Raw genomic sequence first — 24,202 nt, 5'->3', positions numbered from 1 at the left:
TGCAGTGTTTCACAGGCCTCTCAACGCACTGACAAACATTCCATGTCAGGCACCATGCTCTAGCCCACACCTAATCACAAGCAGGATGCCGTCCAGCGGGGGACCCGCCGGCCTCCTGCCATGGATGCCCTGCTGACTTTGTGATCTAGGCGGCACCTCCCATCCCGTCTCCCCGAGGGTCTGGCTGTCGGTCTCAGGACCAGGCACAAGCATCCCTCCCTGGGGGTGTCTGTGTTTTATGGGGGAGAAGCGGGGAAGGTGGAATGCCCCTGGCCATGTCACCAAGAGGGCATGGAAATCCTTCATTCTGGGGCACCGGCCGTCAGGGGAGGATGTCTTCTCTCCAAGACTTGGAAAATGACAGCGAGAAAAACAGTGGTGGCTGTACTTTACGTGTACCTACAAACAGCATTATGGGGGGTGCGGGGAGTGGGTGTGCCTTTCGGGGTACCTGTATGACAGGTCAAAAAGCAAAAAAGCACAAATAAAACAGACAAGGAGTCCTGTGTATTAAACCCGAAACCACACAGATGCCAACAGTGGAGAATCAGGCTGGAGGTGCTCCCCTTCAGTGGGACCATAGAATTAAACTCTTTATATATGTCGTCTTTAAGTAGGCTCTACTTTTAATAAAATAAAAACTTTTGTGTTACTCTAAAGATATCATTCATTTAGGCATCTAAGGGATGATGTGGAAGAAAAATGCAGAGCACGGGGGGCCCTGGCAGAAGGTGCCTGTTTAGACTGAAGTTCCTCCCTAAACACTGATTCATCACAAAGGCCGTAAAAACCGAGCCCCCGTGCTTCTCGCAGCCCTGGGTGGCACTCCCCCTGCCTCGGGGGTGGGGGGCCCCTGTGCCAGGCCGTGCCTCCTGAGGCTGAGCAGGTGAGGGGGGCCACACCGTGCGCCCACCCACCCATGACCCTGTCAGCGCCTGTCATTGACAGGCCTCCTCAAATCTCCGGTCCCATCGCCTCTGTCCCACCAGCGTGGGGTGGGCACTGCCCGGAGGCCTGGGGGGTGGGCTGCACTGGTCTGTTCCCCCATCTCCGGGGCAGTGACCTCGCAGCATCTCCCTGATGGCAAGCAACAGCGGGGAAGGAGCAGTGCAAAGCCAGGCATCTGGGCCCTAAACTACGGGCGGGAGTGGTGCTGGCAGAAACGGGGGGGCTGCACCTGCTCTGGGACCTCCTCCCGCCCCCAGGCCCCAGCCCGGCCCTTCCAGGCGCCCACCGCCCACCGCCCACCATGGAAACAGAGAAGCCAAAGCCAAGTGCAAGAGGAGGGGTCTGGTGGTTCCCGCAGGCGTGCCCGTGGTCAGGGGCCTCGGCAGCGTCAAAACAGCAGGGCTTTCTTCTTGAGGTCGTTCCTCTTCCAGAGGGCCAGGCGGTCAAACTCTTCCATGCTCATCCCAAACACTTCCTGGAACTCCTCGGGCGACAAGTGTCTCTTCAGATAAAAAGGAAAACCCAGAGGGGAACAGTCAGCAACTTCGGCCCCTGAGGCGGGATCTGCAGCAAGGATGGGGTGGTCCCCTCAGCGCACCCGGGGCCCTCGGGCTCCCCACCTTCCCTCTGTATCCCCATCACTCTGCTTTGCAGCGGACAGAACCAAGCCCAGAGGAAAGAGATCTGGTTAGGGCCCCAGGGTGACCAGCTGCAGAACCGGGGCCAGGACCCTGACTCCTGACACCTACAGACACGTGTCCCACTGCAGACAAAGTTTGAAAGCACTGCCTGGAAATGGCTGAGATTTCAGGAGATTTGCATATGTGGGCACATTCATGATTTCATTTAATTTTCATGGCCGCCATTTGAGAGCCAGAAGTGAGTGGTTTATTTCGCCCCCATTTCACAGATGAGGACGCTGAGGTGTGGAAGGTGAGCAAAAGAGCCTCAGTTCAAATCCTCCCTCTTCCCCACCTCTGCTGTGTGACCATGAGTGAGTTTTTTGTCTCTCTGAGCCCGATCCCAGGGGGCACAATGGAGAGGCTGAACAGCTCGGTGTCAAGGGTACCTGAGCCAGCTAGCCTCTGGAGCCTCAGTCTACTCACCTGTAAATGGGGTCACCCTGGCAACACCACCCCCCCAGAGCTGTGTGGGTGAGTGGGTCAGTGCAGGTCAGCTCTCAGGGCTGAGCCCGGCCACGGGAAGGGCCAGTGTGTGTTGGGCACGTTTGTTATGATCCGAGATAGAGCAACCTCTGTGGAGCTTCCCTTGACTGCCACCCGAATTCTAGACTGTTCCTTGCAGGTTTCTGCTCCCATCAACCCCACACCTGTCTTCCTCAGCAAGCTCTGAGTAACTCCTTCTTGTCCTTTGAGACCCGGCTCGGGTGGGCACGGCACCATCTCCCGGGCGGGCTTCCCAGGGGGAGTGAGGCTGTCCCCCTCCTGCCTGGGAGGGCTGAGGGGAAGACGGAAAGGAGGTGGGGGACAGTCTGCAACAGGAGGGTGGGTCAGATTCTGGCCCCAGAGGACCCGGTTCAAATCCCCCTCTGGCCCCCATTTGAGAAGTGTGGCTTCCGTATGGCTGTGTGGAAAGCAGTCTGGCTATTCTTCCAAGTACTTAGCAGGATCACCGTGCGACCCAGAAGATCCACTCCCAAGTAGATCCCAGACGCCCCAAACCAGGGACTCACGTGGACACCTGCACACCCACGTTCACAGCGGCATCATCCACAAGTGCTAAGAGCGGAAACAACCCAACTGCTCATCGAAGGACAAACGGATAAACAAAATGAGCTCGATTCAGACTCGGGAACATGGTACATCCATGGAAAGTCATGAAGCTCTGACGTTCGCTAAAACACGGACACGACTGTTAGGCTGATCCCATTTATACGAAATATCCAGGATGGGCAGATCCACAGGGACCAAAACCAGAGTAGTCATTGCCGGGGTCTTGGGGAGGGAAAGGACCGGAGAACAGCTGGTCAATGGTACGGGATTTCCTGCTGGGCTGATAAAAGTGTTCTGGAATTGGATAGAGGTAGTGGAGGTCGTACAACCTTGAGAATGTATTAAACGCCACTCAGTCATACACTTTAAAATGGTTAAAACTGTGACTTTTATAATTTAAAAAACCCAATTCTTGCCCCCCAAAGAGTGGTTTCCTTAAATTTAAAGCAAAACACCTCATACTAAAGGTTACTGTGATGATCAAGAGAGAAAACGGTGTGAAGACACATGGTGAACTATGGAAAGCAGAAACATCAGTCACTGCCACTTGTGTCCTTCATAAAAATCACCAAATATGTGTGGCATGCACTGGGTTTCGGAGCCCAGTTGCTGGCAGGATATGGGGGAGGGAACCCAAGGGACCCATTTTTGCTGAGTCACAAAAGGCCCTCCTAATTGAATCTGGGCCTGGGGTCCTCAGAGGGCACACACACTCTCACACACACACACAGACACAGACACGCACGGAGACACACACACAGACATACACAAACACATAGATACACACAGACATACTAGACACACACACAGAGACACAGACATACACAGACACACACGCACACACAAGACATACACAGACACACGCAGAGACATATACAGACATGCAGACACACACAGACATACAAAGACACATAGATACACACAGACATACTAGACACACGCTCACACAGAGACACACAGACATACACAGACACACATGCACGCACACACACCATCAAGCTAGTCTCTGCCAGGAAAGGGCCGTGAGCTGCTTGCTACCATCTCGGACCTGCAACCAGGAAGAGGGCTCTGGCATATGCCAGAAATGAGCCACCTGCATGGTGCTGACACTGGGGTTTCCTGCCGATCTGGGGAATCCACAACCCAGCCCACGGGGACTCAGAACTGTCATTTCAGACAGCAGCACCCAGAGACCATGTCACAACCTTCCCAAGTACTGTGGGTCAACCAAGACGCCCAAAGGGAAGGAGAAAAGGAAAATCGCACCTCCTGTTATTGGCTGAGTGTTGAGCAGGAAGCCTGACACAGGCCAGGGTCCTGAGGCCCCGGGGGGCGTGGCTGCGGGTGGTTAAGGGGAGTGCGGCGGGGCAGAGAAAGATCAGAGGCCTGAGCGAGATGCTGGACTTCAGGGCCAGGGCCTGGGGAGGTGGAAGCAAGGGGAAGGGGCCCAGAGGTGACGGCCAACAGGGATCCCAGAGAGGCATGGACCGGGCTCGCGGGGTGATGCCCAGCACCCCTGCAGCCTGTGATCTCCTGCTTTAGGGCCCCCGGGTGTCTCCGGGGTTGGGTCTCCCAGGCGGTGACATACAGAGGGGAGGAGATGGGAGAGTGGTGACACAGGTCACCACGCTCTAAGCTGGGAAGGGGAGAGCGGCGCGGTGAGGGTGACCCTGTGCTCACCGGCCAGGAGCCTCCCGCTAGCAGCAGGGGGACCACGGCAGGGCCTGCGGGGGGTGAGAAGGGGGCCCAAGGAGTCACTTACCCCTGGCACCCACCGCAGGTCCCATGCAGCCCGTCCTCCAGCCTCCAGACCAAGATGCCCTGAGAACTGAGTCCGAAAAGCTGCACAGAAACCCGGGTTCTACAGGCAAGGGGACACCCAACCTTGGGGACCTTTGAACTGGGGACATGTGGTGGGTTAGCGGGCAGGAGGAGAGGCAAAGGAGAGGACCCTCTGGGGCTGGCGCTCCCAACCCTGCTCCCCCCGCCTGGCCCCCACCTGGCCACAGGAGCCCACCCCGTTGCCGGGAAGGCAGCCAGAGGCAGGAGGGAGGGAGGGGTGCTGCATGGTGTCCCAGCTGGGTTCCCAAGCCCGCAGGCCTGTCACAATGACCCGGGGTGCTTGTCACATCTGAGAGTGCCTGCCCCCTCCCCTATGCCCCCCCCAAACCTCCCAAGGCAGCCTTAGGGGCCCAGGAGCCCACGTGTGTCATATGCCTCCCAGAGCAGCTGATGGCAGCTGGGTTTGGGGACTCAGGCTAAGGGCAAGTCCTGGGGGCTGGCAGGGACCCCCGGACTCTGGTCCTGTTTCCTCATCTGTAGGCTGAGAACAAAACCTGGCTGCCTGAGGGCTCTGGAGGGCAGGAGAGGGTCACATGGGGAAGGCCTGGCAGAGGGATCTGTTCAGCCATCCCAGCTCCAGCTGTGTGGTCTATAGTATCTCACCACTCCTGGCTGATCCTGCAGCCTCCCAGGGAAGAAGGGGCTATAAGGGCCCCCGCTCCTGGCAGCTGGGAAATTGGTAATGTCCCTCAAGGCAGAGTCAGGGCCCCCCATCCAGGGCTCTTCTTGCCTGCCCGAGTGCTTGCCGTAGCAGGAGGAACGTGGCAGAGCACGGCAGACCCCAGAGGCCAGAGCCGGCCTTCTGACCCTGGCCCAACTCCCCCAGCCGCTGGCTCCTGAAGGCTTCCCTGGCCCGCCAGGCTCGGCCGAATCCCCTCCTGAGCTGGCAGGAAGGCAGCCCAGGGCGTGGTGCCTGGGCCGAGGAACATTCCGGGATGGCCTCGCTTCTGGGGTGCACTGTGGAGAGCCCCTGGGGAGGAGGCCATTTTTGCAGCATGGTAGGGGTCTCACACGCTTTGCCAGGGGTCTGCCTATGTGTCACCCTCCAGGGCAGCATCGTGCAAAGACCTCGGGCTCAGGAGCCAGACACACAAGAATCCGGTCCTGGCTCCAGGCCCGTCCAGCTGCACTGAGTGACACGACCTCAGCTGTGATGTCTGTAAAGTCGGAATAATCCTGTCTGGCCTTCACCCATTCTCCCTCTGCCTGGAATGCCGGGCCCTCCTCCTCTGCCCACGTAACCCTTACTCACTCCCCAGGCCTGGGCTTGGGTGTCAGCTCCTCCAGGAAGTCTCTCCTGACTGCACCCGTCACCCCAGGCTCCCAGACCTGCAAGCCTCCTTTCCGTGGTGTAAATACGCCACGGCCAGTTTCAAGCTTCCAACGTGACGCCACTGAAGGCAGAGCTGGAAAGAGATGCCCGGGAGCACACTGTCACAGATGATTCCTCCCGCACGCAGATGCAATAGCGGTTAAGTAACCTCGAGAGCACAGATGGTAGTAAAATGTAGCCGAGAGATTAGGGAGGAGGGAGTGTTGAGTATTTATCACCTTTGCTTTAAATGTAATTTTCATAATCATAAGTTTACATCATTTGATTTTCAGTAATGGCTGGTTTCACAACCAGCGTGGGAAATTCCTGAAAATACAACAACAGGAGCAGCTCTAGCAGCCCCCGATCTCTGAGCGAGCCGGATGCACTAGGGGTCCCTCCGTAACGAGCACCCCGGGGCAGGGAGAGGGCCTGTGTGCCCGGGACCCTGCATGGGGCACTCCTGGGTGGTAGGGTGAACGGAGAGAAGGGAGGGGAAGGGCTGGTCCTATGCAGGCACTCTGCTCTCTCCTCATTCAGGGGCCGGGATGCAGAAATAAACCAGACCAGGTGCGCCCACCCCACAGAGATCTCATACCTGCCGGGCAGGTGGGTCAGAGCACAATTAAGTCCATGCAAGGGCCTGGGACCTGGAGGCCTTGAGGCCTTGTGAAGCACTGATGACATGTCACCAGCATCTTACAGCCAGAGGTAGTTTTCTGAGGGACATGATCTGACTTAACCCTGTAACCTGGCTCCATCGCCAAGGGCTCCCTGAATACAGGAATCAGTAACGACCACTAACCTCTGCTCGCAGCAAGGGCTCATCAAGGGACCGCAGCCGGGAACCCAGGGCACACACGGCTCTGTGCCAGATGCACACGTGCACTCACACCCAGGGAGGCAACGAGTGTGGGAGCTGGTGGTGCCCAGAGGACGTGGACTGGGCCACAGACGGGGACGTCTCCCGCGTCACCCAGCCTGCAAGTGGCACATTAGAACTCGGACCTTCTGGACGGGGGTCCAGGGCTCTTTCTGAGAAGCTGCCACCTGCTGTTCCTTGAGACCACCGTGCCGTTCAGACCAGCAGGTCCATGCAGTTGGGAGGCTACACCTCCCCTTGGCAGACGGGCCCACCGAGGCCTGTCTACCTGGAAGCCGGGCCATCCATGCTGTCCCTCTGTGGCAGAAAGCCCCACTTTTTCTGGGTCATGGATCCTCCGAAACGATGATGCAGTGGCCCATTTTGGTAGAATCACGCACACTCATACACGCAGCGTCCGGGTCCAGGAGGCCTACTCAGGGATCCCAGTTTGGACCCCAAACCCTGCCATCCTCCTGAACTGATGGAGGACCACTGGCCAGGCTCGGGAAGGGACTTCATGACAGTTGCTGCCATCCTCACCTGCCCTGAGATTCTAGTTTTCATGTTACGACCTCAGGAAACCCAGGCTCAGAGAGGTCCCATGCCTCGCCTGAGGGCATGCAGCCTGGGCAGCAGGCCAGGTGGCTCAAGAGCCCGGGACCTTCCCTCAGTCCTGACTTCTTGCCCCTTGATGCAGCTTCTGGAAGCGTCCGGGGCTTTGTGGTGGAGGCCCTCGGCCTGTGCTCCCCCTGCTCTGCAGGGTACCCCAGGCTAGCTGCCACTCTGCTGGGATTGGCCTGCCTCGATTTCCCTGCAGGGCATTCCCAGTACCCCCTGCCCACCTCACCAAGTTCAGATGTCCCACCGGCCACTGCCAGGCCCCCTGCTCCAATGGGGGCTGATCGGGTGGGCTCAGGCCCCAGACCCGCTCAGCCAGCGAATCCTGGACCGGCAAGGGCCCACGTTTCTTCTGAGGCCTGGGTCCCATGGTGCCTCCCTGCCCCATCACACTGTACAAGGAGGCCCTGTCTGCAGAGGGGAGTCCTGCTGAGCTGGGTCCATGCTCTGAAGCTTCTGCCATCTTAGCCAGAGGTCCCTGACATCATCACCATAACGACAGCATCACCATAATGACAATGATCCCTGCCATCTGCGGAGTGCTCCTCTGTGCCAGGTGAGGGCTGGGAGCTCTCCATCACAGGCTCGTGACCTCTTCATAGTGCATGGGGAAGGACGGGGATGGAGGCTCCGAGATGTGGAGTGACGTGGCTGCCAGGTGGCCCCGAGGCCCTGCCTCACCATGTCCTTGCCCACCTCTTCCACCACCGTTCTGCTCCACGGTGGGCACCTACAGGTTCTGGAACATGCCAGGCTCTTTACTACCCAGAGCCTGCAATGCTCTTCCTCCACTGCACACAGCAGCTCCTCGTCCTTCTACAGGTACTGGTTCAAATGTCCCCCTCCTCCAGAGGGCCCTCCCAGATTGCACTAGCCAAGCGAGCAGAGGCTCCAGGCCATGTGTGTCCCTCAGTACGGAGCCACTGCTGATCTCATCTGGTTCTCAGCTCCAGTAGGGCAGGATGGACCTGTCTCCCATCCTCATCCAGGGACAATCTGTGCTCTTTGCATCCCTGAATCTAAATCTGTGCTCTCACCTTGCTGGCCACGCTGCCTCCCAGCTTCCTCTCTCCTCCTTCAGAGCCCATTCCACTTGCCTGCCCTACTCTGCACTGTGTCTCCCTCCTCCTTCCCCACCCTCCACCCCTAAGTCCCTGCCACTCGGCCTGGCCTTGGAGGACTGCTCCTGTTTGTTCTCCAAGTCTCTCCTGGGAGGCCCCAGGGTCCCAGAGGCTGCAGCAGACCCATCTCCCAGACACACCCAGTGGCTGGGAACCCACACTCCACCATCATTCTGTCAGGTTCTTATCAGACCGGTCGGATGAGTCTAAACAAAGGACGTATTCTTTAACTGCGGGACCTTATTTTTCAGGCACATTCCTACAACTTGGGCTTTTCCTGCTTGAGCAAACTCAGGTGTGCATTTAGCCTCAGGGTCTGGCAGAGGTGGCCCCAGAGGAGCTGCTCAGCCTTGCCTCTGCTGAGCACTCAGAAAGGAGGACCCTGGGGACTCGCCTGGACACACCCTCCTTCCAAACCTGTTCAGCCGGCAGCCTTTGCTCTCTGCATGAGTCAGCCTGGCCAGGCCCTGGTGCCCGGCTGTTTGGACAAACACTAGTCTAGGGGTGGCTGGGAAGGTAGTCTGTCAATGTGGTCATGCCTACAATCAGCCTTTAAGTGAAGATGACCCTCCATAATGTGGTGGCCTCATCCACTCCGTTGGGGCAATCACTGAGGGCTTCCTGGAGAAGGAGAAATTCTGCTTCTACGTGTCAGCTCCTGCCCGAGTGTCCATCCAGCCTGCTGCTGGCCTGCCCTGCAGATTCCACACTTTCCAGCCCCACGGGAAGCCAATTCCTTAAATTAAATTTCTTAATACATGTCGATGTCCATATCTGTCTGTCCGTCTGTCTACCTGTCTCCTGTTGGTTCTGATTCTCCGGAGGGCCCTGGCTGATACACTTTCCTACCTAAGGAGCCGAATGTGTGCTCTGGGAGGTTGGGGCAAGGAAGTGTGGTTAGAAATTCACTTTTAATACTGTAATTAATCCAGGAAGATGCACAGCGCAGTGGCCCTGTGTGACTACTTAGCTGGAACGCCAGGTCTGTCCCCCAGAAGCCGAGGGCCTGGGGCTGTCCTCCAGCTCCCCTACCCCCACCCCTTCCCACCAAGGCCTCCTCTGTAGCTGCTGCACCAACTTGTGAAAACCAAGTACAGGAACGTGTCAAGTGCTTGGAACAGCCTAGTGATCAAGTGCTTGTAGATAAGTCAAATCTGATAAATTCGCAAACATCCTGTTTTTTCCCCATATCGGGCATCAAGGAGGGACCTTTGTTCTCCTGGTGGCCAACCCCGTGGCTGATCCTACCTCCATTCACAGCCAGCCACCTTGCTCTTCCACTAAGTTCTTAGCAATCATTGTTTGGCCAGCCCATAGCACCCCATCCCTGTGGAAACCTTTTTCTAATCCATACTGGCCTACTCGGTTCCCTGGTTGGTAAACTGGGGGCAATATGGACAAAATAATTGAAACCATGGGCACATCACACCTGCCTGGGGCTCGCTCACGGCAGGTGCTCATGGCTACTTCTGAACAACTGAATCGATGCTCAAACCACCCAGCAGGACAGGCAACAGCGATGTCATCTGACAGGTAAGGGTCAGGCTCAGAGTGGTTAAGTAACTGGTCCACAGTCACACAGCTAGACATTATGGAGACTGGATTCACACCCAGGTCATCCCGACCCTAAGTGCTCTCTCCCTCCACCAGGATGCCACCTTTGGATGGCAAGAAGCTGATGCACGAGCAAAATGGTCGGTCTTCGGGCAAATGCCGGGCAGCCGGGCAGAGGTTTGCAGGAGGGGCCTCAGGTAAGAGGACACTTGAGTCTGCCCGGGGCAGGCAAGGCTCTTCCCCCTCAGAGTGGAAGCTCCTGGCACAGCCAAACGCAGGAAGGATCTGAGACCCTCCAAGGCATGAGTTCCTTGGGTGCCAGGGGTAGGCGTTGAGACCCAGACCCCCTAGGACAGAAAGTGCTGGATCTCAGGGATGGTGTAAAACTGGCCCCGGACGGGTCTCCCTGGGGAGCCTGATCCTTGCTCTGTGCATTGGAACCACACAATTCATCTGACTGCCTTCCATGTGACAGCGCATCCAGAGCAGCAGAGGACAGCCACACTCCTTCCAAACACCTCTATGAGTCACCAGCCTTTACTGAGCACCTACTATGGGCTACCAGGGGCCTATATGGCACCTTTCTCTTTGTCAGTCCTGAATTCCCTTGTCTGTGCCTCACAGGCCAGAGCGACAAACATCATCAGAACCGGGGTTCGTCCTGCTGCACCGAGTGACCACCACTTACCCAGCACCCCATCCCAACAGCCCGGAGTCACGCCAGGCGTGTCCCTGCCCCTCCCACTTTGATCTCCCAAATAGGGCCTGAATCTACCCGCTTCTCACCTCCGCCACCACCCTGTCCAAGATGCCATCATTCTTGCCCGGACAACCCAACCGCCTCCAAAATGGTTTCCCTGCATCCACACAGCCAATTCAGGCTTCACAGTGCAGCCTCGGGCACTGTTTTACTTACGTAATCAGGTCGTCCTGAAACTTAAAAGCCTTGCCTTTCCTAGAAACCAAACTGCTTATCGTGGCTCACAGCCCTACGAGGCCTGGCCCCTCCTGCCCATCACCCACTCAAGCACAGCTAGTTCCTTCTCAAACAGCCTATGCTGCCTCCTGCCCCAGGGCCTTTGCACCTGCTGCGTGCTCTTCCTGGAATTCTCTTCCTCCTGCCATGACTCACCTTACATGCAAGTGCACACACACACACACACACACACACACACACAGAGGCATACTTACTGCACCCAATTAACTTTTACCCCCTTTTAAATGCTCACAGGCCCACCCTCCTCTCCTTTAGAGCCCTTACCTTGGTGTATAACTTCACACACTCATTTGGGTCATCAGTTGATTGACGTCTACCTCTCATCAGGCTGAGTCTACGGGCAGAGCTCATGCTGGTTTCTGCTCATTGTGCGTCCCCTAGGGCCCAGCTCAGTGCCTGGCATGTGTTCACCAAACCAGTGAGACTCAGCCAAGCACTCTGGCGGTAAAGGATGGATAACAAGCCTTGACCATTCGACGGACAGAGTGGTCCTCCTTCCAGGGACCGACCCTACAGAGATGTGTGGGCACCACCAGCTGTCTGCCCACGTCCATCTTCTCCCCTTGCTGAGCACACAGCAGACCTGCAGCTTTGCCATGTGACCGAGCCCCAGCCAACAGCCTGTCACTCCACAGCCTGGCCCCTGGGACCCTCCCCTGTGTGGAACTGAAGCCGAGCAGGACACTTGCAGTTCCTGGGCATGGAAGCCTTTCTGTGCCCCCCGTTTCTTGTTTGTAGGGAACAGACTCCAGCCTCCATGAACTTCCCTGAGTTCCAAAGGGCAGATTCGAACAGTTGCTAATCAGGGAAGGGACGGGATGCAGAAACAAGGGAAGAACAGCCAAGAAACAATAGTGTAGCCTTGGGGCAGGGTCCTGGTTCCACCTCAAGGAATACACATAACAATATATTTTGAGCTCTTTATAGAACTAGAACCCCAATAAATGGAAGATGTCAGTATTCTTCATTCCATAAAAGACCACCTGAGGCCAGATTAAAGGAGTGCAGGCCCTGCACACACCCTAATCTTATCAGCAATCCCCGCCCTTGAACCATTGCTAGAAAACTCCTCATCAAATCCACCCAGGTTGGGACATACAGTTTTTCGGTGCAGGAGCCTGCTGTGGCTCCCTTTGCCTGGCAAAGCAATAAAGCTAATTTTTTCTACTTCACCCAAAACTCTGTCTCCGAGATTCAATTCAGCACCAGTGCACAGAGGCCAAGTTTTCGGCATCAGAATGGGATGCGGGACCACCATGCAGCCATCTAAAAGGACGGGCAGATCCCCATGAAATGGCATGGAAAAATGTTCACATAAAATTTAAGAGAGAAAAAGCAGATGTCAAACTGCATAAACAGTATGAGGCTACTTATCCAAAAGAGAATTCAGTTATCTCTGGGTATTTGTGCAAAAAAAGAGATTTCCGGAAGCATGTCCGCCCCGGAGCTAACAGGAGTTTTGAGTCGGTAGGGGAATTCCATGTAATGTTTACGTTCTTCTTTGTGTTTTTCTGGACTTTTACAAGAGTTATGAATTGTTTTTATATTAAAAATAAAGCTCTCTCCCCTGAAATAAAAACATCGGTGTCCCTTTTTCTCCTGCTGGGATGAAGCCCCTCGGGAGCACCCCCCCACACACACACCCCAGCTCCAAACCCTCAAACCCTGAAGGCTGTGGGATGTGCCCGCTTGTGATAACGCTTCCAATTTGCCTCCTGGCTTGCCTGAGATCAGGAAGAGAATGATTACAGAAAGGCGCACCCTTGGGTGTGTTCTTGGAGATTTGGGTGATTAAACCCATTACCTCCGTCCTCCAAGGTTTTTTTTTTTTAAAGGGAAACATTTCCATGTATTAACCACTTGATAGTTTGCACCTTCACTCTGTACTGTAGCAAAATAAGGGTTGGGGTATGGGAGTTGGTTAAAGCGAACCCCAGACCCAAGAGGGAGGCAGCAAGTCCCAAGGGGCGGGTGGCCCCGAGGCTGTTGTTGTGTCAGGAGCTGAGCGGCAGGCACCCCCCCCCAGCCCCCACGGTGGGAGCCAGGACCCCTCAGGGCACCCACGCTTAAGGAACAAACATGCAGAACAGTGGGAGCCCTTCAGGCGGGTCCTGACTGAGTCACCCAGCAGCCACAGCCTCCTGTTTTACAGCAGTGGGACAAGACCACACCCTCAACAAGGGCTCAACTTCAGCAGGAGCCGAAGAGTGTGTCCCCTGCAGGGGCAGCGGGGATTGTCATGGGTGAGGCCCAGGAAGAGGCTGCCCAGGAAGAGGCTGCCTAGGACCTCGTCCTCCAGATCACAGGGCAGGCATCCCTTAAGCTTGATTCGGGGCCTGCTCTGTGCATTCCTGCTCTCTGAGCACCTCCACGTGCTCTCCCTGCCCCCCACTCACACCCCAGCTTCCTAGCCGGTCCGGCTGCCCCGCCCCCAGCCCCGGGAATGACCCACACTCGTCCTAACAGGTCAGAACATTCCAGTCGTCCTTCCTCTTCTACGGGGTAAGGTCCAAATGTCCTGCTAAGTGGCCAGCCTCCTGAGCAAAGGCCCTGGGGTCATTCGGCTCTGTGGTCCTTTGCTGGCAAGATGCCGCCCACACCCTGGGGACTCCAAGACTCAGCGGGTGGACTGCACTGCCTGGCCACAGCATCCATGGGCTTGCTGGCTCTGCTGCTTCTCCTCCCTGGCCTCAGCTCCCCACCTCCCTGCAGCTAAGCCCTTGCTGCTGCTGTGAGCCCAGCATCACCCTCCCTGTCTCTAGGTCCCAGGTCTCAGAGCCCCTCTAGGAGCACCCCCACCCCGAGTCTCTTCCTTGCAGACGTTGAGCCCGGGGGAGGGGAGGTGAATGTCTGTCTATCAGTCAGGCCAACACACAAACATTCAAGAGATGGAAGGAGGGAATCTGGGTCTGGAGACATGATTAAGCCCCACACGAAGGGACCCGTCAGTCGTCAGTCGTAGGAGCTGGCAATTCCCTTTTAGCTTAAACCACTTCGGGTCAAGTTCCTACTATTGCAACAGAGAAGTCAAAATGAACACGCCTCCCCCAACTGCTGCAGCCACACCAGCGTCCCTGTCCCCTCCTCGCCACCACTACCCCGTACCCTGGGCGAGGGGCTTTATGTGACCTCTCGTGGGTACAGCCACCCACCCAGTGCATATCAACATCCTCATCTTAAACGGCAGAGATCAGGGCTCCAGAGCATCTGTCTGGACCACCTGAGATGGCATTTCTTTACACATCTGCCTGCCTGGTCTCCACTCATCTTAAAGGGTGGAGATCAGGGCTCCAAAGCAACTGTCTGGACCACCTGAGACAGCGTTTCTTTACACATCTGCCTGCCTGGTCTCCACTCAGATTGGCTCCCACCTGGCAGCCCTCCTGAGCCCCGGGGCACTTCTGGTGCCCCTCAGCCACATCCATGCCCCTACGGCTCCCTCCCAGCAGCCACCTGAGCCCCCACCCACAGAGGCAGCAGGGCAGGGGCTGGCGCTGGCCAGACACACACACTGCCTCAAGTGTTCCCAGCCCTGGGGCACAGGTGGGGCAGGTGGCCCTGGGCCTTCAGGAGCCTCCAGACCCCTCACCCCAGTGAAACCTTCCTGACATGGCTCGGGAGGTGAAGTCCATTGCTGGCCATTGATTTCCTTGTGGGAGGACAGTGAGGATGGATGAAGTACGCACTCCGGCCACTTGGGACCGTGGCTCATGGTGGGGCCCGGTCAACAGATGTCTGTGCCCTTGACCTGCGGGTCTTGTAAACATACACTTGCTCCCAGAGCTCAGTATTATTCAAGATCGGGGTGAGTGTGGTCAAAAGAGAAGCCATGAATTGGGCCGATTTTCTGAATATCGGCGCTCAGGGAAGAGGCGAACGTTACCCAGTTAAGCACAGTGACGAAGGCTTTCCTGCCCCAAACCGCAAGCAGCTGTGCCCCCCTTTGCACAGCCATCTTTGTTGGGTACATGACCACATTCTCTGGTCTTTATAACAACGAGGGACCTTGACTCCAAGCCCGTCGCCGGGCACAGCGCGGTTGCCACGGGGACCTTGGGGGCAATGAACGTCGACTTTGTGGATGCCAAGGCAGCTGCAGAGACTCTCTCGGCAGGCATGACCCTCCACCCCTGGGGCCCCTCTCACCTCCAGTCTCGTCCGGTCCACGTCTTTGGGTAGCTTCACACGGATTCGGTTTGTAACGATGAGGGCATCATAAGGATAGATCTGCGGGGAGAAGAAAGTCCGGGTTCACCCAGGAAGCAAGCATGTGCGGGGACAAAAGAGCCGAGCCCAAGGCCAGCGGAGAGGTACATACTTGCGTCTGCATCTGACACACACATTTCACAGGGAAAGCACAACAAAAGGAACTTTTAACCTGGGCAGGTGCAGCTCGGCAGCTGGAGGTCAGCGCGGGAGCGGGCGGCCCCTCTTACCTTGTATTCTGTAAGAGAAAGCAGAGACCACAGGGGCTGGGTTAGGACACGCACGAGCTCGGCCCAAAGGTGGAAGCAAGCCCGTCCAGGACCCCCACCCTGCGGTGGGCCGGGCCTTGCGGTCTCCATCCCCGCCCACAGCATCCTCCGAGCTGCAGGGGGACGGGCTCTGGGATCTCCGGCGGGAAGCCAGAGCAGCAGGCATGGTCGGGAGGCTGCAGGCCAGACTGGGAGCCAGACGCGGCACTGTTTTCTCCCTCAGCTGTGCTGCTGTCTCCCTGGTGGTCCGGGCCTGCCTCGGTTTACCCCCGTGGAGACAGGCAGCCTTGCTGGGGTCGAACCCCCCTGCCTCTTACTGTTTTACCTTCTTTACCCTTTAGCTCTTCCTTTTCAATACAGAGCTCCGCGTGCTAGCTTTTTAAAAGGTTTTTCTTCCAGACTAAAAGTGGCTTGTTAAAAAATAAAGTCGTATGGATGGGAGGCCTCCGTGAGCACGCGGAACCCACAGGGCAGCATCTCTGGATCTCGGCCACAAGCAAGCCTGTCTCGGGAGGGAGACCCTGGCGAGGGGTTGGGCACCGGGGAGCTGGTCCTTGAATTTCCCCATGTGCCATGCAGGGTCTCGGCTGCCCCGGCTCTGAGCCCGGGGGCCTGGAGGCCACTTAGAGCTCCTTCCACTCCCACATCCAGCGTGAAGCAGCCCAAGAGAGCAGGCTCCGGGCACCCTCGGGTGACAATCATGAGTGAGCATCGCGGGCCTGGCGGCTCAGAGCTGGCAGAGCCCTTGGGCAGGCGCCTGCCACGTGACCAGGTCTCTCTAGTAACACCAACCTCCCTGCAGGCCACCCTGCTGGTGTGAAGCCCTGGGAGGCCACGTGGAGAGCAGGGCTGGGGCAGCATCTGACCCAACTTCAGACCTGCGGGCTTTTCACTGTGTCTCTGCCTCCTTTATTGCTATAGAATTGAACAGTACGTGTTGGGTTGGCCTCAGCCCTGGCGTGGGACGGTCATTCAAACACAGATCTCTCCCCAGGTGACCCGGAGTGACAAGTAAGTCAGGGTGGGGTTGGCAGTGCTCAAGACCTGGGTCTTGAAATAGAGAAGCCTCTGAGTTAGGAGGTAGGGAGCGCCGGAGGGAGGGGGAAGGAGAGGAAGCATCGCAGGCGACATTAGGATGGAGGTAAACCAGTCCTTGACCAGAAGAGGCAGGGACATGACCGCCCCAGGCTCCCCGACTCCACGATGCTCAGAGCCTTCTGCCAGCAGCCCTGGTCGGGGGTGGTTTCAGAACGAAACTCGTGGAAACGTGTTAGCAACCCCTGCCCCAGCCAGAGACCCACGGGGTCCCCGCTTCCTGTACCTCGCATGCCCCAGCTGGCATCCAGGTCTGCTCCACAAGGGGCCAGATTGGCATTCTGGAAGAGAAAGAGAGAGGGCGGCAGGGGGCAGGTTGCAGGGCGCAGGCTGTCGCCGGGCTCCCGGCGGCCTGGCCAGGGAGGGTCAGCCCACGGTGCTCACTGAGGCCGGGCTCTGGAAGGGCCGTGTGGCCGCCCACACTCGTCAGGGCTGCCGGCTTTTGCTCACATACCTCCCGCCGCCTTCAGGCCTGAGCTGCCCCTGCCTGTCCAGCCAGCTCCTTCCCGCTGTGATGACAGCTCCAGGGCGCCCGGCCCCTCGGCCCGCAGCTGGCCTGGACCGGAGGGCGGCTCACTAGGGCTATGGCTCTGCTCCCTCCAGAAGCACTGTCCCCAGGGGCTCAGGTGGCCGGTGTCTGTAAAGTCCCCAGCACAGACCCCAAGTGCCGTGAGCACCCCGTACAGACTGCACCCCATACAATCACAGTGGCTGTGATTGCTGATGATGCCCAGGGATGGTACTCAGAGGGGGCACGGACCTGGCCACCTGTCTCAGGTGCCTCCCTCACCTGTCCATGGCACCAGCAGCCAACTCTGATGTCTGGAATTCTCTTTCCCTCTGCCCACCTGAAAAAGTCATCCTGCAAACCTCGACAGAGGGTTCCTGCCCCACAATGCAGGTGCTGAGGCCCCGCAGGGTCAGTCAGTCCCTCTCCTGTCCAACTCTGTCTTGGCCCTGCATCCGCTGCCCACAGTGGAGAAAAATGTTTTATTTGTGCCCGTATCCCTGGCACCTGGTACAGAGTCTGACACGGGGTCAGGGCTCTTGGCCTGCGCTTCTGGAACTGGGTACAGGGGTTAAATTTCCACGGAGAGAGCTCTGCAGTTAAAGAAGGGATTATATTCTTCACCCTTGGGTTGTATTACAGGGAAAGGGCTTTCAGCACTAATTTACTGCAAGAGGTGATAAGCCAGGAGCTGGTCAGAGCCCTAGCGAGCACGGGAGCAGGACGAGGCCTCCGAAAACACGGAGCCCAAAGTCCTTCATCCTGAACAGGGGAAACTGAGGCCCAGAGACGCCGGGACGAGGGCAGTGAGGCAGGTAAGCACCTAAGTGGAGGGTTGGAGCTGGTCTTTACATTTCTTATACTTTGTCCATCATGGATTTTTTTCATTAATTTGGATTTTTCAGAACATTGTATTACCTTGTTTACCTTGATTACTGAGTCCTTTGGTAAGTGCCCTGAATGCCTCACCTTAATCCCAGCACTGGGACCCAGAGCCCAGCAGCCCCTCACCCGCTGGTGACTCTCCGTGACCCTGCACCTCCTCCACTTGACTGAATGATTCCCCTTGGGAGTTTTCAAGAGCAATATTTGCAGACATTTTCTCAGGCCACTGACAAGGACTCCCCGTGCACCTGCCTGGTTAGGGAAGCTCCTGCATAAAGCAAGGCAAACCTGCCTCCCACCTGGCCCGGCCGCGATACGAAAGAGAAATGCTGCCCCCTAGTGCCCGCTGCCCTGCATCACAGGCTGTAAACTCCCCGGCCACCGCCACCACCTTGGGCAGTTGGAAACCCCCTTCCTGGCAGCAGAACCGGCTTCCTCTGGTCCGCCAGGCTCTGAGACTAGACAGAGGCTCTCAGGAGGGAGGGTGGGGCGTCCCCTGGGTGGAGGGGGCGGGGTCACCGTGTCAGTCCAGAGCAGGGAAAGAGCTCTCTACTCCTGGCCTTCTAAATGCTAAGTGGTGATTATTATCACCATTTAATAGCTGAGGCTCAGAGACGTGAAGCAACTTGCCCAAGGTCACACAGCTAATATATGGAACTGTAAAAAATTTAACCCGTGCATTTTACTTTTCAAAAATTATACTGGGATTGATAAGGGTGAGAAGGAAATCGTGGCCATTTCACCATTGTTCTTTTCTTGCTAAAGCTCACACTGGAGTGTGCCTTTTTACTCACTAGCCACTGAGGTGGAAGTAAGAAGGAGTAGAGACTTGCTTTTATAATAACTATTCGTTTGGGAACTACGCTATAGAACTTAGAAGATTTCACAACTATAATGTTATGTGTCCTGGCAATAACCTTAAGAGGTAAGGATAATTTTTTTTAAAGACTAGGAAATAGAGACTCATAGAATTTAAGTAACTTTTGCCCAAACACACACCCAGGCAGTGGCAGAGCTGGGATTTGAACTCGGGGCTGCCTGATGATAATGCATGTGTTCTTTCCAGCATATCCGACTTTTAAAATTTGTTAAGGTTTTCTTTGTAGTGACATACAGGAACCTTTTTATTAATGTTTTATGGATATGTGAAAACCCGATTCAAAATATACAAATTTTTTTCATATGCCTATTAGATTAAGTTCGCTGTTTGCACTATTAAATTGATCTCCATACTTTTTTTCTCCTTCACTAGATCCATGTCTGATTTCAAAAGAGTCATGTTCAAATGGCCTACCATACTTGCATTTTATCAAGGTCTCTGGCATTGCCATGTTGCTTGGCAAGCTTAAATTTATGAATGCTGTTAACTGCTTTATAACTTGTGTCATCATGAACTAGTGTTCTTTCTTTTTACCACAAATTCTACTAATTCATCTTAACCTTAACTTCTACCTTATCTGATATTAATACTGCCACTCATGCTTTCCTTCTACTTGTGATTTTGGTATCTCTTTCCCATCCTTTGACTTCTAATCCATTAAAAAATAAATTGTGTTTATCTCATGATGACACGTTTTTCTTCTTTTATTTTAAAAAAAATCTAACCTGACAGTCTTTGTCATTTAGTAGGAGAATTCAGTCTGTTCTTAGTTAGCATCAGGGTTTTTCAAAATGGGACTCCTTCCAAGGGGCTACCGTGTGGATCTGTCGGTGACCAGCGGTCAGTCTCTTAATAGCAGACCGGGTGGCACATGTTGGAACCAATGCTGTCCCATCCACAGGAAAGCCTTTAGTAGGTGGCTGTTTCCCTATTTATTCTACAGAGAGGTGTGAATATCTACCATGTGTCAGGCTCTGTGGCGGGCTAGTTATCAGGACATTTTAACAAGCCTTGGGACATATGGTGCTGGCCCCTCATGACAAATCCCTTCCAGAACAAGAACCAGGCACATCTCTGCCTCCCCTGATTTACTGACTTCCTTCCTTCCATTTGACAATAAGAACTACACAACCGGTCACGCTCAGGAAGCTCACAGCTAAGCGTCGATGGTTTTTCCCATACAGTGTTCTTCTGTGTGTCTCTGATATAATTTTCTCCTACTTCTTTCTTTTCCTCTCCTTTGGGATTTGGTGTTACTGGGTTTTTGGTCACTCTGCATCTGGGCTTTTACTTTAGGTCACCTGGAATCCTTTCAGAAAGTAAAAACAAACCAAGAAACAACTTAATCTGACATGGCTGAGCTGTAAAAGACTGGTCATCAAATTATCTGGCTTTTCAGCTGAGAAACAGGCATACGATTACATTAGAGTCTTAGAAAGAGTGAAGAAAAAAAAATAGGAGAGAACATTAGTAGGGAAAAAAGTATCCCCCAAAAAAGTCAACAATAATTTTTATCAATCTCCTGGATATTCTAATGTGAAAAGCTAAAAATCCTCATGTGGTGATGAATTCCATCTTTATCGACTCCCCAAGATGGGCAGAAGGCCTCACTCACAGGCTTTCTAACACTCTGCTCCCCACCCTGAGGCCAGCAGGGGAAACATTCCCGGAGGGTTCAGCTCTTGACTCTGTAAAGCTTAAGAGTCTGCTCTCTGCTCTAGGAGAGGCCTGAAGATGGTGTCCCTGCCAGAGTGTCTGGATCAGCTGTTCCCAGACTCCTTGGGGGTGGAGCCTCCGGAGGCCACGCCTTCCCCACAGGTGGTGGGAGCCATCGACCCACGTCCTTCCAGCCTGGCAACCAAGAAGGGACTCTCCCTAGAGGATGCATAACCCGGCCGCCAATGACGCAAGCTTGGAAGTGCTGACGTTCATGCTCTTTGTCTCCCATATTTTGAGAGAAACCCCAGGACTTGGATTTGGGAGTGGAACACCTCGGCGTGGATGTGGCCCAGTCCGTGACCTCGGCACTCACGGCCCCTGAGTCAGAGAACAGCTGTGCCAGGTGAACAGAGAACATTCTGACTGGTGCTCACTGCTCTCAGGACCCTCACGCTAAGCCTAAGGATCTACATTCCCCGGCTCTGTGGGAGTTCTGTGGACTCCTGCTTTCTCATGTCCCCTGCATCCTTCCTTAGAAGGGAATTCAGAGAAGCATGCTACGTGCCATTCCAGCTCGGCCCATTCTGAATAAACGGGGTTGGGGGGGAGTGGTTAGTGGGATGGGCGGGGTTCCCTCGAGCAAACCATGCAGAGACACCTGGGCCCCGGACACACACAGCAGCAGGGCCCACAGAGCTCGAGAATGACTGAGAAAGGCCCGAGGACACCCGCAGCTTCCGTGGTGGTGTCCCTGTTCTTGGATGTGCCCCATGGCCTGGACCCTGGACTTGAGGTCTGCCTGAGGGGTTGCTGTCCCCTGCGTTACACACTTGTTGCTGGGACCGCCCCAGGGCAACACACGGGGACTGAAGTCTGAGTGGCTTCTCTTGGTGGGTGAATGGCCTTGGTTTGTGGGCAAACTTCCTCTGACCGGGAAAAGGCTGCCTCAGTGGTAGCAAGTCTCCTGGGGCTGTGTGTGTGTGTGTGTGTGTGTGTGTGTGTGTGTGTCGGAGGGTTGGCGAGGGGTCTGGTGTCATCACGCCCGCTCCACCTGAGGGGTCCTTACTGGAGACCTAGCAAAGCTGTGGGGAGAGGGACAGACACGAGGGCCCAGCTGTGAGGGAGAAGTCAGGCACCACGCTGTCTGGGCTCACGTTCTCACGTCCCCGGATTCAGAGAGCTGGGAAGGGGGGAGTCAAAGCAGCCTTCGGCTGGGAGTGGGCAGAGAAAGCCGGCCCCTCGGTGTGGCCCCAGTAACGGTCACAGCGCTAAGGGCATCATCAGTGGTAACCATGGTCATGGTACTAACACTGGGGCCCGGGGAGGAAGGGCGCTGCAGGGAAGGAAGTGGATTCTGGGCCCACATGGCTCACGGAACCCCTCCATCCTTTAAGATCCTTCTTAGGCTCTAGGTCACAGGAGAAGGACGGTCAGGAGGGCCTTAAAGAGGGTCTGATTCCTCTGGGTGGCCCCGCTGCCCCTGCCCCCCGACACTGAGGTCTCCCTGGGGGCTGGGGGCTGGGAGCAGAGGGGAGGAGGGGTGTTGCCGGGTGGTGGTCTGGCCTTGGGTAGAGCAGCAGGCAGATGTGGGTGGGTAAGCAGGGTCCCCAGGGCCCGTCCTCCTGGCCGTGTGGTCACCAAGCTGTGGGAGCCGCCCTAGCTCACGGCGGCCGTTAGTACGCATGTGCTGGGGAGGGCGTGCGGGGCCGAGTACCTACCCGGTGGTCCAAGCCATTCTTGCCATGTCCTGGGACAGGGTCAGACTTGGAATAGGGGAACCCTGAAACAGACACAGCACAGCTGTCATGCACGCAGCCAGGTCGGCGGGCTGCGCAGGTGACATGGGATGGCCCTGAAGATCCCACCTGCCTCATTCAAGACCTCTATCCCCAGGGCACTGACTGAGGATGAAGCCAGGAAGTGGTGATGTCCCCGAGCCCACCCATGACACCAGAAACATCACGGAGCCTGACCCGGCCTGGCAGGCACCTGCATCCTCTGAAAGAGCCTCTATCACCAGGCCAAGCTCCTCACCTGGCTGACCAGGAGAGCGGGGGGCAGAGGGAGGAAGGGGCCCCCATGCAGGGTAGGGCTGTGCCATCCTGTGCCAGAGGCAGCCAGCGGAGGCCCAGCACCACCAGGGGTGGCCTGCAGACTATTTTTTCAAAACCCTTGAGCTGTTTGCAATTGGAGGATTTCACATTAAAATCCTAATTTCTAGCTTCTCAAAGGGCCAGTCTGGGACACTGGGCCCTGGATTCCCTGTGGGAATCCCACACCTGGTCTCCCTCATTGATCACATCCCTGGCTGCTCTGGGGGGCCCAGGACTTTGAGACCCCCCAGTTAACCACTTCAATGCCACGTCTGGAGAAAGCAAAGCGGAAACTCCTGGCTCAGAAGTCAGTGTGGGATGTGCCCCAGAAGGGAGGCCAAGGGGCACAGCCTGGGCCCCCTGGAGGGGCAGGGGACCTCCACCACCCTTAGAAGCACCCTTAGGAGGCCTTTCCTGGCTGCCTGAACTGTCTTTCCAGTAAAAGCAGGGGCCATGTCTGCTGCATCTGGGGGTCCCTGTCCCCCACAGCTCAGGCAATAGCACTGGCTCCTGGGAGCCACCGGGCTGCCCGCGAGGGCTCAGAGGGGACGGCGTGTCCCATCCCTCTGTGTTCACGAGGCTGTAAACCGGAGGACTGAGTCTCCAAAGGTGAGACGGGCGCTGTGCACAGAACTGCCTGTCCGTCCACCCACCCACCCACTCCAGAAAGGCCCGCTTCTGAGCACAGGATGCTGGTCGATCCAGGCACCTGTCTTGTGGGGTGGAGGGTTAGAGAAGACGTTCTGTACAGGTCACACCCGTAGGAAAGGCCTCAGCTGGGGACCTGCCTCAGGGACTTGTTTGTCCCAGGGTAGTCTGTGGGAAGGTTCCAGATGTGGGTCAGGAAGGGCCTTTCACAACATCAAGGGCAGGGTTCTCAAACTGGTTTTAGCCAAGGAGCCCTCTTGTCACAGGAAATCTATGTGAAAACTCTGATACGTGAAACAGAGGAGAGCGGAGCTGGAGGGAGAGAAGTGGGGCCAGATGCTTGGGCCAGGCCTGCCGGGTATCCCTCGCCCCTCCTGGTTGCCCTGGGCTCTGCCAGGTAAGTGACCTAGCCAGCTCCTCCCATTTCACAGAAGGGGAACTGAGGCCCAGGGATGCAGAGGGACCTGCCCAAGGTCACCCAGCCCTGGGACACAAGACAAGGGCCTCCTGACTTACAGTCCTGAGGTCACTCCAGGACACACCTGCTTCCCAATTTATACCCAGAGCCAGGCACACTTGGGCATGTGAGGCTGTCGGGTTGAGGATCTAAGGGACCCTCAGCTGAGACCCAGGAGCTCCTGATCAGTCGGGGATGCCAGAGTAGTCTTTTCAAAGTGGCATCTCCAATAAGTAGCACCAGCCACACCTGGGAGCTTGCTACAAAGGCAAATTTTCAGGACCCACCCCAGACCTACAGACTCAGAATTCTGGAGCTGGGGTCCAGCGGCGGTCTGTGTTTTACAAGCCCTCCAGGGCATTTTGATACACACTAAGGCTTGGAAACCCTTAGGGCCCCGAGAACAACTATGCCCTCACCTCCAGCCTTACCTGCTCTAAATCAGCGGTTCTCTACCCGGATGCACTGCAATCACCTAGCCAGCTTCTAAAATCCCCTGTGCTCAGGCTGCC

The 24,202-nt window shown here is 56.1% G+C and overlaps 1 protein-coding gene across 1 annotated transcript in view; it reads right to left on the bottom strand.

The window, feature by feature from the left end:
• Window positions 1-1,336: 1,336 nt before the first annotated feature.
• The window catches only part of ABLIM2 (actin binding LIM protein family member 2), a gene marked incomplete at its 3' end in the record, with an annotated part of 152,975 nt that continues 130,109 nt past the window's right edge, over window positions 1,337-24,202 (bottom strand). The window contains exons 17-21 of the mRNA XM_079700805.1: window positions 22,211-22,272; window positions 16,787-16,841; window positions 15,427-15,434; window positions 15,137-15,217; window positions 1,337-1,450 (exon numbers count right to left, since the gene is read on the bottom strand). Coding sequence (XP_079556931.1) covers window positions 1,337-1,450; window positions 15,137-15,217; window positions 15,427-15,434; window positions 16,787-16,841; window positions 22,211-22,272 — 320 coding nt within the window. The remainder of the gene's footprint in view (window positions 1,451-15,136; window positions 15,218-15,426; window positions 15,435-16,786; window positions 16,842-22,210; window positions 22,273-24,202) is intronic.

This window comes from Hyperoodon ampullatus (genome assembly GCF_949752795.1).
Source record: "Hyperoodon ampullatus genome assembly, chromosome: 1".
NCBI classification, from domain to species: domain Eukaryota; kingdom Metazoa; phylum Chordata; class Mammalia; order Artiodactyla; family Ziphiidae; genus Hyperoodon; species Hyperoodon ampullatus.
Note: the sequence above shows the minus strand (reverse complement) of the source record. Positions and strands in the feature narration are given on the sequence as shown.